This window comes from Macaca fascicularis, chromosome 1 (genome assembly GCF_037993035.2).
Source record: "Macaca fascicularis isolate 582-1 chromosome 1, T2T-MFA8v1.1".
Taxonomy (NCBI): domain Eukaryota; kingdom Metazoa; phylum Chordata; class Mammalia; order Primates; family Cercopithecidae; genus Macaca; species Macaca fascicularis.
In genome coordinates, this window is record NC_088375.1 from 12,339,811 (window position 1) to 12,352,803 (window position 12,993).

General features: G+C 41.9%; 1 protein-coding gene and 1 long non-coding RNA gene across 7 annotated transcripts in view; one reads left to right on the top strand and one right to left on the bottom strand.

The window, feature by feature from the left end:
* Nucleotides 1–10,323, bottom strand: part of MTR (5-methyltetrahydrofolate-homocysteine methyltransferase) — a 107,910-nt gene extending 97,587 nt beyond the window's left edge. For 4 of the 6 annotated variants that reach the window (XR_012434146.1, XR_012434167.1, XM_005539704.5 and 1 more), the window contains exons 1-2: nt 9,852–10,323; nt 2,095–2,309 (exon numbers count right to left, since the gene is read on the bottom strand). Coding sequence is in view for 3 of the 6 variants with exons in the window: in XM_005539704.5 (XP_005539761.3) it covers nt 2,095–2,309; nt 9,852–9,885 (249 nt within the window). In the remaining 3 variants the exon portion in view is untranslated. The remainder of the gene's footprint in view (nt 1–2,094; nt 2,310–9,851) is intronic. The other 2 variants (XR_012434204.1, XM_015437200.4) reach the window with 1 other exon arrangement.
* On the top strand, nt 7,705–10,285 carry LOC141410164 (uncharacterized). The gene is made up of 2 exons (XR_012434220.1): nt 7,705–8,852; nt 8,902–10,285. It is a non-coding gene; the product is annotated as an uncharacterized lncRNA (long non-coding RNA).
* Nucleotides 10,324–12,993: the final 2,670 nt, after the last annotated feature.

The following is a 12,993-nucleotide window of genomic DNA, read 5'->3' on the forward strand; positions in this document are numbered from 1 at the left end:
GGAGGCCAAGGTGAGAGGACTGCTTGAGGCCAGTTCAAGATCAGTCTGTGCAACATAGAAAGACCCTGTCTCTAACCAAAACAATACAAAAAATTAGCCAGGCATGGTGGCACATGCCCACAGTCCCAGCTACTTGGAAGGCTAAGGCAGGAGGACTGCTGGGGCCCAGAGGTTCAAGTGAGGCACAGTGGGCTAGAGTGAGCCACAGTGGCACCACGGTACTCCAGCCTGGGTGACAGAGTGAGACCCTGTCTCAAAAAAACAACATCAAGTGTCTGGCACATAATGGGCACTCAACAAACGGTAGTTCTGTTCCCTTATCTTCTTCCTGCTTTGGCAGAACCTGATGCCTACGGAGAAGTATACCATCTCAGAGATCTCAACATCTGACCACAATTTTTTCAGTCTACATCTCCTAGTCCCTCTGAACCAGCGTCACATCCTTACTGAAACCCTGAAGATCTTGATGCTGCTTTGTGCTCTCTCTTCAAAACTCGTGTTCCTGGCTCCACTCTTTGGATCATCTCAACCTCAATCTGACTAGCACCCTGGAATCACTTGACCCCCTTGATTTTCCAACACTGAATAAACCCAACCCCTCTTAAGTCAATGGACAATGCTTGCAGAAGCACTGGGAGAAAAAAACCAAGATATGCATATTTATAGTAACAATAACAAACATCCTAAATATCTACCAATAGGGAAATAGCTAAATAAACTAAAATATATCCACTTTATTACATGCCATGTGACAGCTAAAAAAAAATGGATATCTACAAATACTGACATGGAAAGATTCTGCAAAGTATCGTTAAATAAAAAAAAAAAATAGAATGATATGTAAAGCACGACACCATTAAATTAAAACACACACACAAACAGAGTACTATGAGTTTTCTACATATATATTCACTCACGTATGCACACATATATATACATGAAAATGCATAACAAAAGAATCTGGGACGACACACACCAACTAACATCAGAGGTTATCTCTAGGGAAAAATTAGCAATTTAGAGTATAGTCAAATGGGAATATATTATCTATGAGATTTGTTTCATAAGAACTAATTTAAGTTTTTTTAAAAGAACAAGAAAAATTGAAAATAAACTTAATGCCTAGGAATAAGAAGATTAGTTAAATAAATGATGATATATACAAAGAATAGATTATGAAGTTATTAAAACCATGTTTCAGAATATTTAATACTCATGGTATATAAGTAATAAACGCAAATTATAAGACAGTACGAAGCAATGTAATCCCAATTTAATTTTTTAAAATCCAAATATAGAAAACTAGACTAAAATATGAAACACATGAGTGATAGTTGTATCTTAGAATTTTATAATGGGTGAGCGCCAGCTTTCCAGTTCATAGACAGCATCTTCTCACTGTATCTTCACATGGTGGAAGGGGTGAATAAGTGCCCTTGAGCCTCTTTATAAGGGCAACTCCTAATACCATCACACTGGGCATTAGGATTTCACATACGAATCTCATAGAGACACAAACATTGAGACCACAACAGCGCCCTTATAAGAAGAAATATGAGAGTTTTTTGTCCTCTCTCTGCTCTCCGTCAAGTAAAGATACAAAAAGATAGCTATCTATAAACAAGAGGGCCCTCACCAGACGCAGGATCTGCTGGCACTTTGTGGACTTCCAGCTTCCAGAACTGTGAGAAATAAATGTGTGCTTGTATAACCCAGTCTATGGTAACAGGTAATATAGCAGCCGAAGCTAAGACACCACCTTTAAGCATTTCTTCATCAGGGCTGTTGCAGTGACTTGAATAAGATAGTTTTCTCACGTTCACTAGTGTGAAAACCCTTATTTGTCCAGAATCTCATAGTTTTTCACTAGAGTTTACATGCCTCAAGGGCAGACAACCTACCTATCTCATCCCCTTATCCTGAGTGCCCAACACAGTACATAACTTTTATTTGATGTCCAAAACTTGCTTTCTGAATAAACTGCCTCTTTCTTCTTTATTCTCCGGAGCACTTGGCATAGCAATCTGCCCTGATACATGAAATAGCTCGCAGAATAACAGAATGAATACATTTCGCAACCCGGGAATACTTTACCTTATGGATTTGGTAAATGACATCGGGCTGAGTTATACTTAAAATGTCATTGTTGCCTTTCAGTGGCCTGGCATGATCTTTAAATTCCTGACCTCGGAAGTGTTCTTCGTTTAGCTTCTGCCGCTGGATCATGGTCCCCATCCCTCCATCCAGCACCATAATCCTCTTCTGCAGAATGGCATCGATCTCATCGCGAGGGGTTTTCTTCAGACCTGCTTTAAAGAAAATGGAAGTTTTACTTCAAAGAATGAAAAGTAAAAAAGATGTGTGAGGGAGGAGCTTGAGAGAAATTTATAATAATCTGCAATAAGGAGTAAATGGAGTCCATGAAAGATGCACTCATAACTCTATATAGGAAAATGCTGCCCAAAAAGGCCGTTAAATCGTAACAAAGCCTAATACAAGATTGCACACAGCACAAAATCCCTGGTGAAGCACAAAACCAAGGTGAAGGTAGGCTATAACTTCTCCTACTTTACAGATGAGGAAAACAGGCAATAATGGGCCAGTGATATAAGACTTTGCTCTCCCTAAATAAAATGATTTAGTAGAGAAAATTGAAAACCATCAATAATTCCAAACTACTCTTTAAAATATTAGCTTTGACCTTCTCCCTCACCTATTGCCAGAACTAATAATGGCCTGCAAACAGAGTTTTACTCATCTCTGCCCAATTATGAAATAATAACTGGCTAACACCCTTGAACTTCTCAACTCTCCCCATGCTCCTTGACTTCTAATTCCCAGTCCAGAAAAGGGCCCAATGCTTACTCCTTCTAATCCTGCTTTCTGGTTTCTATGACCTACTGGAAAGCCACAAAACTATGCTGACTGGAGTCACTGAAAATTTGTAATGTTCAGCCTCTTCTTTGGTTCACCTTTTCTTGACCTCCCTCAATACTTCTAACATCTGCTGTCCCAATTTCTGCTTTTTTTAGCACCAAATCCTTTTCCTCCTCACTCCACAAGTGATTTCACCTAATCCTATACAAAGAAGTCTTCTGTTGGAGGCTCCTCAAATTCACACCCTCTCCACCTCAAAATCCTCTTGCAGTCTGGCTCCTCTATTTCCCTTCTTTCTGCACCCAAGGAAGAGCACATGATCACCAACACCTCCCACTGCTCCCCCATCTAGCCCTTCCCACTCCCACAGTTCCACCTCAGCAACCACCGATTTCTTATCTTTCTGAGGTGGCTTCCTCTTCCACCACTCTCCTGAAATTACTTTCTAAAGACGCCAATGACCTTCTAAATACCAAAAACACCTGGCCCCAATCTTAGACCCAGCTTGTAAACTATCCACTGGATATCGCTACCTCAACTACCCACCTGCCCCTCAATCTAATATTCAAAACCAAACTTGCATATATTCTCTGTCTCATCTCCTGATTTCTGTAAATGGCAACACCCTTCCCAGAAAACTAACCATAAAATCTCAATATTATCTGACTCCTTATTCTCCCTAATAACCAACATCTACTTAGATCCCAAGCCTTATAGATTTGGCCTCTAAAATGCCATGCACAATGGTCCCACCTTCTCACCCTATGACAACCCCTTTCTTCAAGCCCTTACTACACAGGCCAGCTATCACCAATCCTCTCTGAGCTCAAGTTTGCATCCATGCAAATGAGATCATACATCTATGGAAGTGCCTTGTAAACTATCAAGTGTTCTACAAAGGTAAGAGATCACCACCATACCCAGTCGCCCTGTGTTCCAATCCATCCTATGAACCACTACCAGATAAATCTTCCTATAGAACAATTTTTTAAACCAGTTGCTTCCTCTGCTCAAACACCTTCAACAACTCCCCATAGCATATCAGAGTGAATACATGTTACTCAAAACAAACCTTAATGACACCAACCCATTCCTTCTGTGCTCCCTAAGAGGCAAGAAAAGCTGAAGTCAAACGGAGCTGGTTCTAAGCTATTTGAGCTCCTTAGAGCTCATGCCTAGCAACACCAAGGTCAGTACTTGGCAAATATTTCTTTAATTGAAATGACAAAAAAGTGAGGGTAGATGAGAAACAACAGGCAAAGATAATTTAAAACCCAAACCAGTAACTTAAGAATATCTGTAAGCTGGTATTGGGTGCAAACTTACAACCCTGCCTTGTCTTACTGTCCAGGGTCTCAAGTATACAACACAGGAACTGGGGCTAAATGGTGGTCACAGAACTTTTTTGAGTGACTTTCTCCAAGTGGGCTTCAGGAAGATGGCTCTAGTAACCTGAAAGAAAAATTTGCAATATCCAATATCTCATTTCTTTTCCAAAGCACTATGTTTCTTTCAGGATGTACTATTCCTTTCCAAAGCCACCTCACTGGCTAATTGTGTTTATTGAACTCGCAGGTGAGAGAAAACACTTCCTGATAAAGGAATGAAGTTAAGTTCTAATGATCTGACCAAAAGTACTTCAAGAACCAAAGAAAACCACTTCTCGGGAAATGTGGAGAAAAGGTAGGGCTTAATGAAGCATGTATAACAGAAAGACTGGTAGGCATCAGGCAGTGGGCATCATTTCAACCTATAGTAGACACGGTAAATTCACATGCAGCGTTAATTTAGGCACTCCATGATGTGACTACCCTACCAGCCAATAAGCACTCAGAATTTGATAGGCTTAAGCTAATAGTGGCAGGGTGTGAAAATTCAAGAAATCTGGGTTTTAGCCCCAGTTCCCCTTAGTAGCTATGGGATTTTAGACAAGTCCTCTCCGTGCTTCAGCAAGATGAGAGAACATCGGCCCTGCCCTCATCATTGGAATTGTGATACCAAAATGAGACCATATGTTAAGAACTGGACCTCTTAAGTCACACAAGTCATGAAATGAGACATTGGTGTTTGATGTATAGTAAACATCTGATAAATATTAGCTACTCTTATTATGTTGGTATTATTGCAGAGCTGGGACTGAAGCTCTAACGATTGTGTTCTATATATTACAAAGTTCAGTGGGCTGTGAAAAATCATGTAAAGCCTGAAGCTCTCAGTTGTTCACGTTGGGGCGGGAATGGCATACTTGCAGGTTTGGTAATGTCTTCTTCAGTCAGGTGAAAGAAGAAAATACCCAGTGAAAGCTGTTAAATGTAGATAATTTCACATGAGGAATGAGAAGACAAAGAACTAAAGACTGTAACCTACATGCCCAAATGAATCGCTTTCTTCTCAAAAGGATGTAGCTGCAATTCTCCCTGAAATGACATCACGTGAACTTAAGTGGGTGACTGAATTATAAGGCTGGTGTGAGTATGGGATGTGGCAGTGGCGAAATAGGTCATACACGTGACATTTCATATTTAAAAGGTATTCAAACTTTCTAGGGAAAAAAAGGCAACCTTTTCCACAGACAGTGAAGTATATTCTTTGACATCAGCAAAATGATTAATCAATATCAATCAATATCCTATTATTTACACGCCCTTCTTCCCATCTTCTCCACTGAGCGAGTGCACACATGTTTAGCAAATCTAACCACTCAGAGAGCCTCCACCCCTCCTCTCATTTTCATAAAAAGTCTTAGTACTTTTCCATGGGGCCCTTACTGTATACCCTTTTCAATCCAGAAATAATAAGCTTTGTTTTTGGACTTTAAGACAGTTCACTATTTACCATAAAACAACCCAGCCCCACACATGCAATTTCTGGTATCTTGTTTGTTGAGCCACCATATAGGCAAGAGATCAAAAGTTTTTAAAAACATCTGCTTTGGTTTTTTAGAAACCTGACAAACTTACTGTATAATTTATGTGGAAGAACTTTATGACTTCAAATGAAGAGGAACTTCTTAAGATGCAAAAAGACCAACCTCTTAATTTTTAAAAAAAACGATGAATTTGATTACATAAAAACCAAGGATTTCTGTTAAATGAAAGTCACCATAGACAAAAATAATAGACGATAGGTTGGGGGAAGATTCTTCAATGTCTAAAGCTAATTTGTTTTCTCATTGATTTGTGTTAGTTCCTTGTACATTCCAGAATGTAATGTACAATGTGAATTTAAAAATACCTATAGAGTTTACAACAAAATGTATAAATATACGAATATATGTGAAAAAGGCAGTCTATGGAAACAAGAGAATTGTGAATGGAAAATACAGACAAAAAGGAATATATAACAAAACACATATGAGCAGGAATTTTGCGGACTGAATAAAAAACTCCTATGCAACTGAGGCCCTTAAAAATCCATTACTCAGGCTGGGTGTGGCAGTTCATGCCTGTAATCCCAACACTTTGCCAGACCGAAGTAGGTAGATCACTGAGTCCAGGAGTTCGAAAACAGCCTGGGCAACACAGTGACCTCGTCTCTACAAAAAAACAAAAATTAGCCAAGCATGGTGGTGTGCACCTGTAGTCCCAGCTCCTAGGAAGGCTGAGGCAAGAGAACTGCTTGAGCCTGGGAAGTCCAGGCTGCAGTGAACCGTGATCATGCCACTGCACTCAGCTTGGGCAACAGAGTGAAACTGTCTCAAGAAAAAGAAAAAAAGAAAAACCATTGCTTCCTCATTATCTACTTGCTTATTTTTCCTTTAGAGGATAATGTAAGATTTCCCATTTAGAGAAACTAAGAAGTCTTCCTTCAGAAGATCTGTTGGTATGAAGTGTCCACTATCTTAGCCTTCTGTATTCCTCCAGCTTTTCCAGTAGGAGGTCATTTTTCACTGGCTTTAATTACCATTCTAATTCACCGGTTTCTAATTACTATCAGAACTTGCTCAAAAGAATAAGCCACCTTGACAATTCTTTCCCTTGGCAGAGTGGGGATCTACTGAAATGTCACTCTTCTATGAAAAACAACAACAACAATATTGTATTTATCTGTATTCAGTTCATTAGGTCTAGAACGTTCTGTATATTTAACTACTGACTAGTCAAGTTCTAAATAAAGCTGGTTCTTTCTGATTGTCTTTCACAGTAAATATAAAAATATAGTTTTGCAGTTAGTTCCTTCATTTAGCTGACTAGTTATAACACTATTTCAGAAATATTTTTATGTTTAACATATATAAGTATATGTAAATAACTGCAGTGCAGAGGAGAGTCCCAAGGAACATTCTTGGCTTGTAAGCCTAAGAGATCACACAGTATTTTCTCCAGTTTTGAGTGGATTAAGGGAATATACTTTGTGGGGTTTTTTCCCCTGCCATTAACATCTTATTTTCTAGCTAACAATATTCTGATTCACAGCAAGTGTTCCAAAAAATAAACATGGGAATAAGTGGTTAAAGCCCTAGTCAGATTTGGAGGCGGGGTAAGTCAGCTAGCACCACCTTTAAGAACTAGCCTAAAGAATGACAAGATGAAGGCCTAAACAAATAAATATCTAATATGTGCATGTAAGTTACAAATTGCAGTGTCAAGAACTCATCTCCCCTGAAGGTAAAATGACCCCAAGTAGGTCTGACTTACTTAGGACTCCTCTTTCCACTGTGCTAAATGGGGAACACATAGAGCAAAAGCACATTTTCATTTTCTGCATTATCATCAAATAATCCCAATGCTTTCTCACCAGTGTCCCCTCTTTGCTTTATTAAAAAGCCTTACTAATGACCTACAAGTCACTTGCAAGATACTTTTCTCTTTCATTTTCGGATCTCTAATTTCTAGTTTGCACACACTTGCTACACTGTTTTTTGGGTTTTTTTGTTTGTTTGTTTGTTTTGGAGACTAAGTCTCACTTTGTCACCCAGGCTGGAGTCTCGGCTCGCTGCAACCTCCGCCTCCAGGGTTCAAGCAATTCTCCTGCCTCAGCCACCTGAGCAGCTGGGGTTACAGGTGCTCACCATAAACTCAGCTAATTTTTGTATTTTTAGTACAGATGAGGTTTCACCATGTTGGCCAGGCTGGTCTCGAATTCCTGACCTTAGGTGACCCGACTGCCTCAGCCTCCCAAAGTGCTGGGATTACAGATGCGAGCCACCACGCCCAGCCTCTCTGTGGGCATCTCTTCGCTTGTGCAGTATTCCATTTTTAATATATATTATTTCCTTCGATTTTAATAACCTAGAGAAGAATTAGGCTGATAGCAATTAACTGGATCATTTATTCATTCCTTCATTAATCATTCATCAACTGAGTTCCAAATAACACTCATAGTACTAAGCAAGGATGAAACCAAGAAACCTTTAGAAGCTGTAGTTAAAATTTTCTCCCAAGATGTATTTGCTAGCCCACCATCCTCCTTCCCCAGGGCACACAAACATGGTCTGAAGTCGCATTTCGTTTTAAGGCCCAACCTTGAGAATCAGGAATTCTCAGCTCTCCATTAAAATTTCATTAAGATTGTACACCAGTAAACTACTAAGGGATATTAGGAAGTTAAAATCTGATTCTAATCCCAAAAGAAGTTGCTCACATAGACAGATGCTGGACTACCTCTAAGGTCTTTTCTAGGCGCACTGGCCTGATTCAGAACTTCAGAGGCCCTAGACTTGGTTAAACTCCACTCAGTGCTCAACTCTAGAAGCCAGCCTTGGGGTGAAGGGATTAGGCTAGATTCAAACATTCAACAATTTTCATTTTCTGTTTTAAAAAAAAAAATCACTCACTATTCACAGTATTTTAAGTCCTCAGTGGCATTTTGCTTCTAATAATGACACCTAAATTCAGATGAAAGGGAAATAACTTTACTTGTTTAAATTAAATGGGAAGGGGGAGGCCAGAAATTATGAGTAAAAGATATTATCCAAATAAACATATGATCTCCCTATGATCATTTATTAAATAAGATGTAAACCTCTATGAGAGGTTTACATCTTATTTAATAACAGCAGCGATCTTAAATCTTATTTAAGAGGTTTACATCTTATTTAATAACAGCAGTGATGTCTTTCTCAGCCACAGTCCTACTAGTCTCAAGGACAATCCTATCAGTCCCGTTGTCAGAACCCAAGAATCAAGAGTTACCAGTTAACCTCTGATAAATTTCCTTGCACGTTACGAATTTAGTATTCCCCCTCTTCCTGAAGCTAAACATCCCCCACTATGTCATAGGATATTTACTGTTCTGTACTTATCACTAATTCTCGGTGCTACATCTAGTACGTTTTTATGAGCGTATCTGCCCACAAATTATAATCAGGCATGACCTTAGAGATCCAGAGCTCATTACAAAGCTAACATTACGCTCAGTTCTTGTGCTAAACTAGCTTTTTCTCATTGTTGATGCCAGGGCCACCAATATCAGAATCGCTTGAAATTACTACGTCCCATCTCGGTATCTGGAGGGTGGGATCTGTTCATCTATTTTAACAGTGAGTCTATGCATATTGCGGTTTTGCAGCAGTATGCGTAGACGCACAAAACAAAAAGTTCCAAGTAGTAATTTTAAAGAGTTCTGAGTTTCCTCGTCTGTCTCTCCGCGACTGAACTTTCTTTGGCAATAGGTGAGCAACAATATTTACGTCACACCACGCGAAACTTCAGGGGGCCCAGCTGGTTTATGCTGCGTCGAACTGGAAAGTTTAGTTACTGTGACGTTAAGAATGTGTTCCGGGGGCAAGGGGAGGAAGCTTTTTGCAGGTTTTGATGGTTTGCCTGAGGAGGAAGAGGTGAAGGTCGGAGAAAGAGTGAAGCAAATCACGGGGCCCTCCGGGCTACCGCGCCGAGTTCTCAAGGTGCCGCCCGCACGCGGGGAAACCCCGCCGGGCGTCTCCCGCCGCAGAAGGGAATCGCCCCAGGGATTAGGAGGCCACAGCACGAGTTAAGAAACACAACCGAACCACGCGGACGGGGTCGCAGCATTACCGGGTTGCGACAGGTCTTGGAGCGCGGGTGACATGCTGTCGAGTCTCCTCCTCGCGCAGAGGGCGCGGCGGGGAAGACGCGCTCTCCACAGGTGACGACGGCCAAGGGCCACGCCAGCCAGCGCCAGGCGAACCTGCCACAGAAGGCCCGGGTCTTTTGACGCCTCCCGTTGGCTCGCGTCGCGGGGGAACTGAGGACCCCGAAAGCCCGCTGCGCCCTAGGGCCTCTCTCGGGGCCGGGCGCGGGGCTGACGGGCGGACGCGCGGCGCGGCAACTGCTGGAGCACGTGCTTTCTTCCCGGGTTCCCGGCCAGTCCTTGGTGTCTGCCTAGCTGCCAGACACGCGCGGCCGGAGGCGGAGTCGCGGGAGGGCACAGAAAAGGACCCAAGAGAAAACCCGGAGAGGAGGACAACGTGGCATCCGGCTCTAAGCCCCGTAGACGTTTAGGACTCTTCAGCGCGCCGTTAGTTCTGCGCTCAATCTGGCCTTGGCGTGGGAGGTCCCGCCCCTTCCGGCCTGTGATTGGGCTGCACGAGCTCCTCGCAGCCACATTGGCTATCAATGTAAACCACTCACCTGCAGGTTAGCCCCGGGGCTCTCTGGGAGATGTAGTCCCGCTCCCCAGTTGCCCGCCGGGGTTTTTAGCGTCTCAGTGCCCAGGATCCGGAAGTGTAAGCCGAAGTGGCCCCTCTAAGGAAAAGTCACAGCGCCAAGTTCGTGCTGACTTCGACACGCTGTGTGGTGTCCAGCCTGAAATTTTAGTTCCGTTTTGCTGTTGACTGGCGCTGGGCAAGACCGTTAACCTCTCAGTCTCCACACTCTAAAAAAGAATGATGGGATGGTAGTAATTAGAAATTTTTAGCTTTGTAATAGGCATTAAATGAGATCGTGTGACCGCGCTATGAAAACTCTGAATTTACCATATTGTCACTTATTGACAGTAAAAGTATATTGAGCACCTACTATGTGTCAGGCATTGGGGTACACACTTGGAATGTAAAATCAGACAAGCTACATCGCACCCCCACCTCCTTCTTGGAGGAGGAACTCTACCTAGTTCGATTAATAATTGAACAGGGAAAAAAGAACCACATACATTTTGAAAGAGCTGCAGTATTCAAAGGGGCTTGGGAAAGGTTTCAAAGAAGAATCTGGGTCCTGAGGGAAGAGTGGTGCCAGGTAAGGTTGTTCTAGTCAGGAGAAGCTCCCTGTGTACAACACAGCACTTCAGAGAATTCTAAAATAAAGGGCAGCTGTGTACGGCTGAGCATGGTAGATGTGAGGCAAAGCAAATGCATCCAGAAAAATTAAAATTATAACCAAATTATGACGTTTACTAAGCTTTAAAAAAGGCACAAATTTGCATGCCATTCTCATTTTACTGTATGTAATTATACCTCAATTTTGAAGGTTTGAAAAATTATGTTAACGTGTTCACATTCTTACCAAAGGTGGTCCTACTTGGAAGGTGGGGGGAATGGAGTAGGAAAGAGAGAATGCAACAAAGAAGAGAGGGAGGAATGAGATGTCCCTAAATACCCAAAAATCTTAAGATTATAAGGGCTAGGGTGAGAGTGGGTGAGGGATAAACGACTACACATTAGGTGCAGTTTCCACTGCCTGGGTGATGGTGCACCAAAATCTCAAATCACACTAAAGAACTTATTCATGTAACCAAACACCACCTGCTCCCGGAAAACCTACTGAAATAAATAAGAGAAAGAGAGAGAGAGAGAGAGAAGGGAGGGAGGGAAGAAAGAAAGAAAGAAAGAGAGAGAGAGAGAGAGAGACAAAGAAAGAAAGGAAAGAAAGAAAGAAAGAAAGAAAGAAAGAAAGAAAGAAAGAAAGAAAGAAAGAAAGAAAGAAAGAGAAAGAAAAGCAAGGTCTTCTATGCTGAACTTATTAAATTATTTATCCAGGCTTGATAAATCATGATGGTTTTCTCATATTGATTATTATATTTATCATTTCTCAACTCCTGAGTTTTTATCTGCAGAAAAAAAAAAGTAGTAAAATTTAACTGTGTAAAGATGCACGTGTTTTAAAAAAAAAAAAAAAAAAAAAATTATAAGGGCTAGTTGTTTGTTTGTTTGAGACGGAGTCTCATTCTGTTGCCCAGTCTGGAATGCAGTGGCGCAATCTCGGCTCGGCTCACTGCAACCTCCACCTCCCGGGTTCAAGCTAGTTTTTTAATTATGTATCCCTCAAAGTTTGTCGACATGTGATCTTTCAGCCACCTAGTTGGCAACTGTCCCCCTACTCACATTCTCTTACTGGAAATTCGAGGAGTCGTGTGCCAGTCCCTGTTTGATGCAAGTCATCAAAGTTTACTTTCTCAGCTAAAACTGACCAAATTCTGTATTTCTTAAAGTCATAAGAGTAACAAGACTAGAGGAATGCATAGTGCCTGAAGGGGCAGTGAATTTCTAGTACAAAAACTCACGCAGTTTAAAGTTCCAAGAATACTGTATGGGTTGCAATATGTCCCCCTCAAAGATATGTTGAAGCCCTAACTTTCAGTGCTTCAGAATATGACCCTATGCAGGCTAGGTGCAGTGGCTCACACCTGCAATCCCAGCACTTTGGGAGGCCGAGACTGGTGGATTGTTTGAGGCCAGGAGTTCGAGACTAGCCTGGGCAACATGGTGAAACCCTGTCTCTGCTAAACGTACAAAAATTAGCCGAGCATGGTGGCGCACACCTGTAATCCCAGCACTTTGGGAGGCTGAGGTGGGCAGATCACCTGAGGTCGGGTGTTCGAGACCAGCCTGATCAACATGGAGAAACCCGTCTCTACTAAAAATACAAAATTAGCTGGGTGTGGTGGCTCATGCCTGTAATCCCAGCTACTCGAGAGGCCAAGGCAGGAGAATCACTTGAACCCGGGAGGTGGATGTTGCAGTGAGCCCAGATTGTGCCATTGCACTCTAACCTGGGCAACAAAAGTGAAACTCCATCTCAAAGAAAAAAAAGAAAAACACAAAAATTAGCCAAGCGTGGGGCACATGCCTGTAATCCCAGCTGCTGGAGGCGGAGGTGGGAGAATCGCTTGAACCTGGCGAGGTAGAGGTTGCAGTGGGTGGAGAGTGAGCCACTACACTCCAGCGTGGGTGACAGAGAGAGACTCAGACTCAAAAAAAAA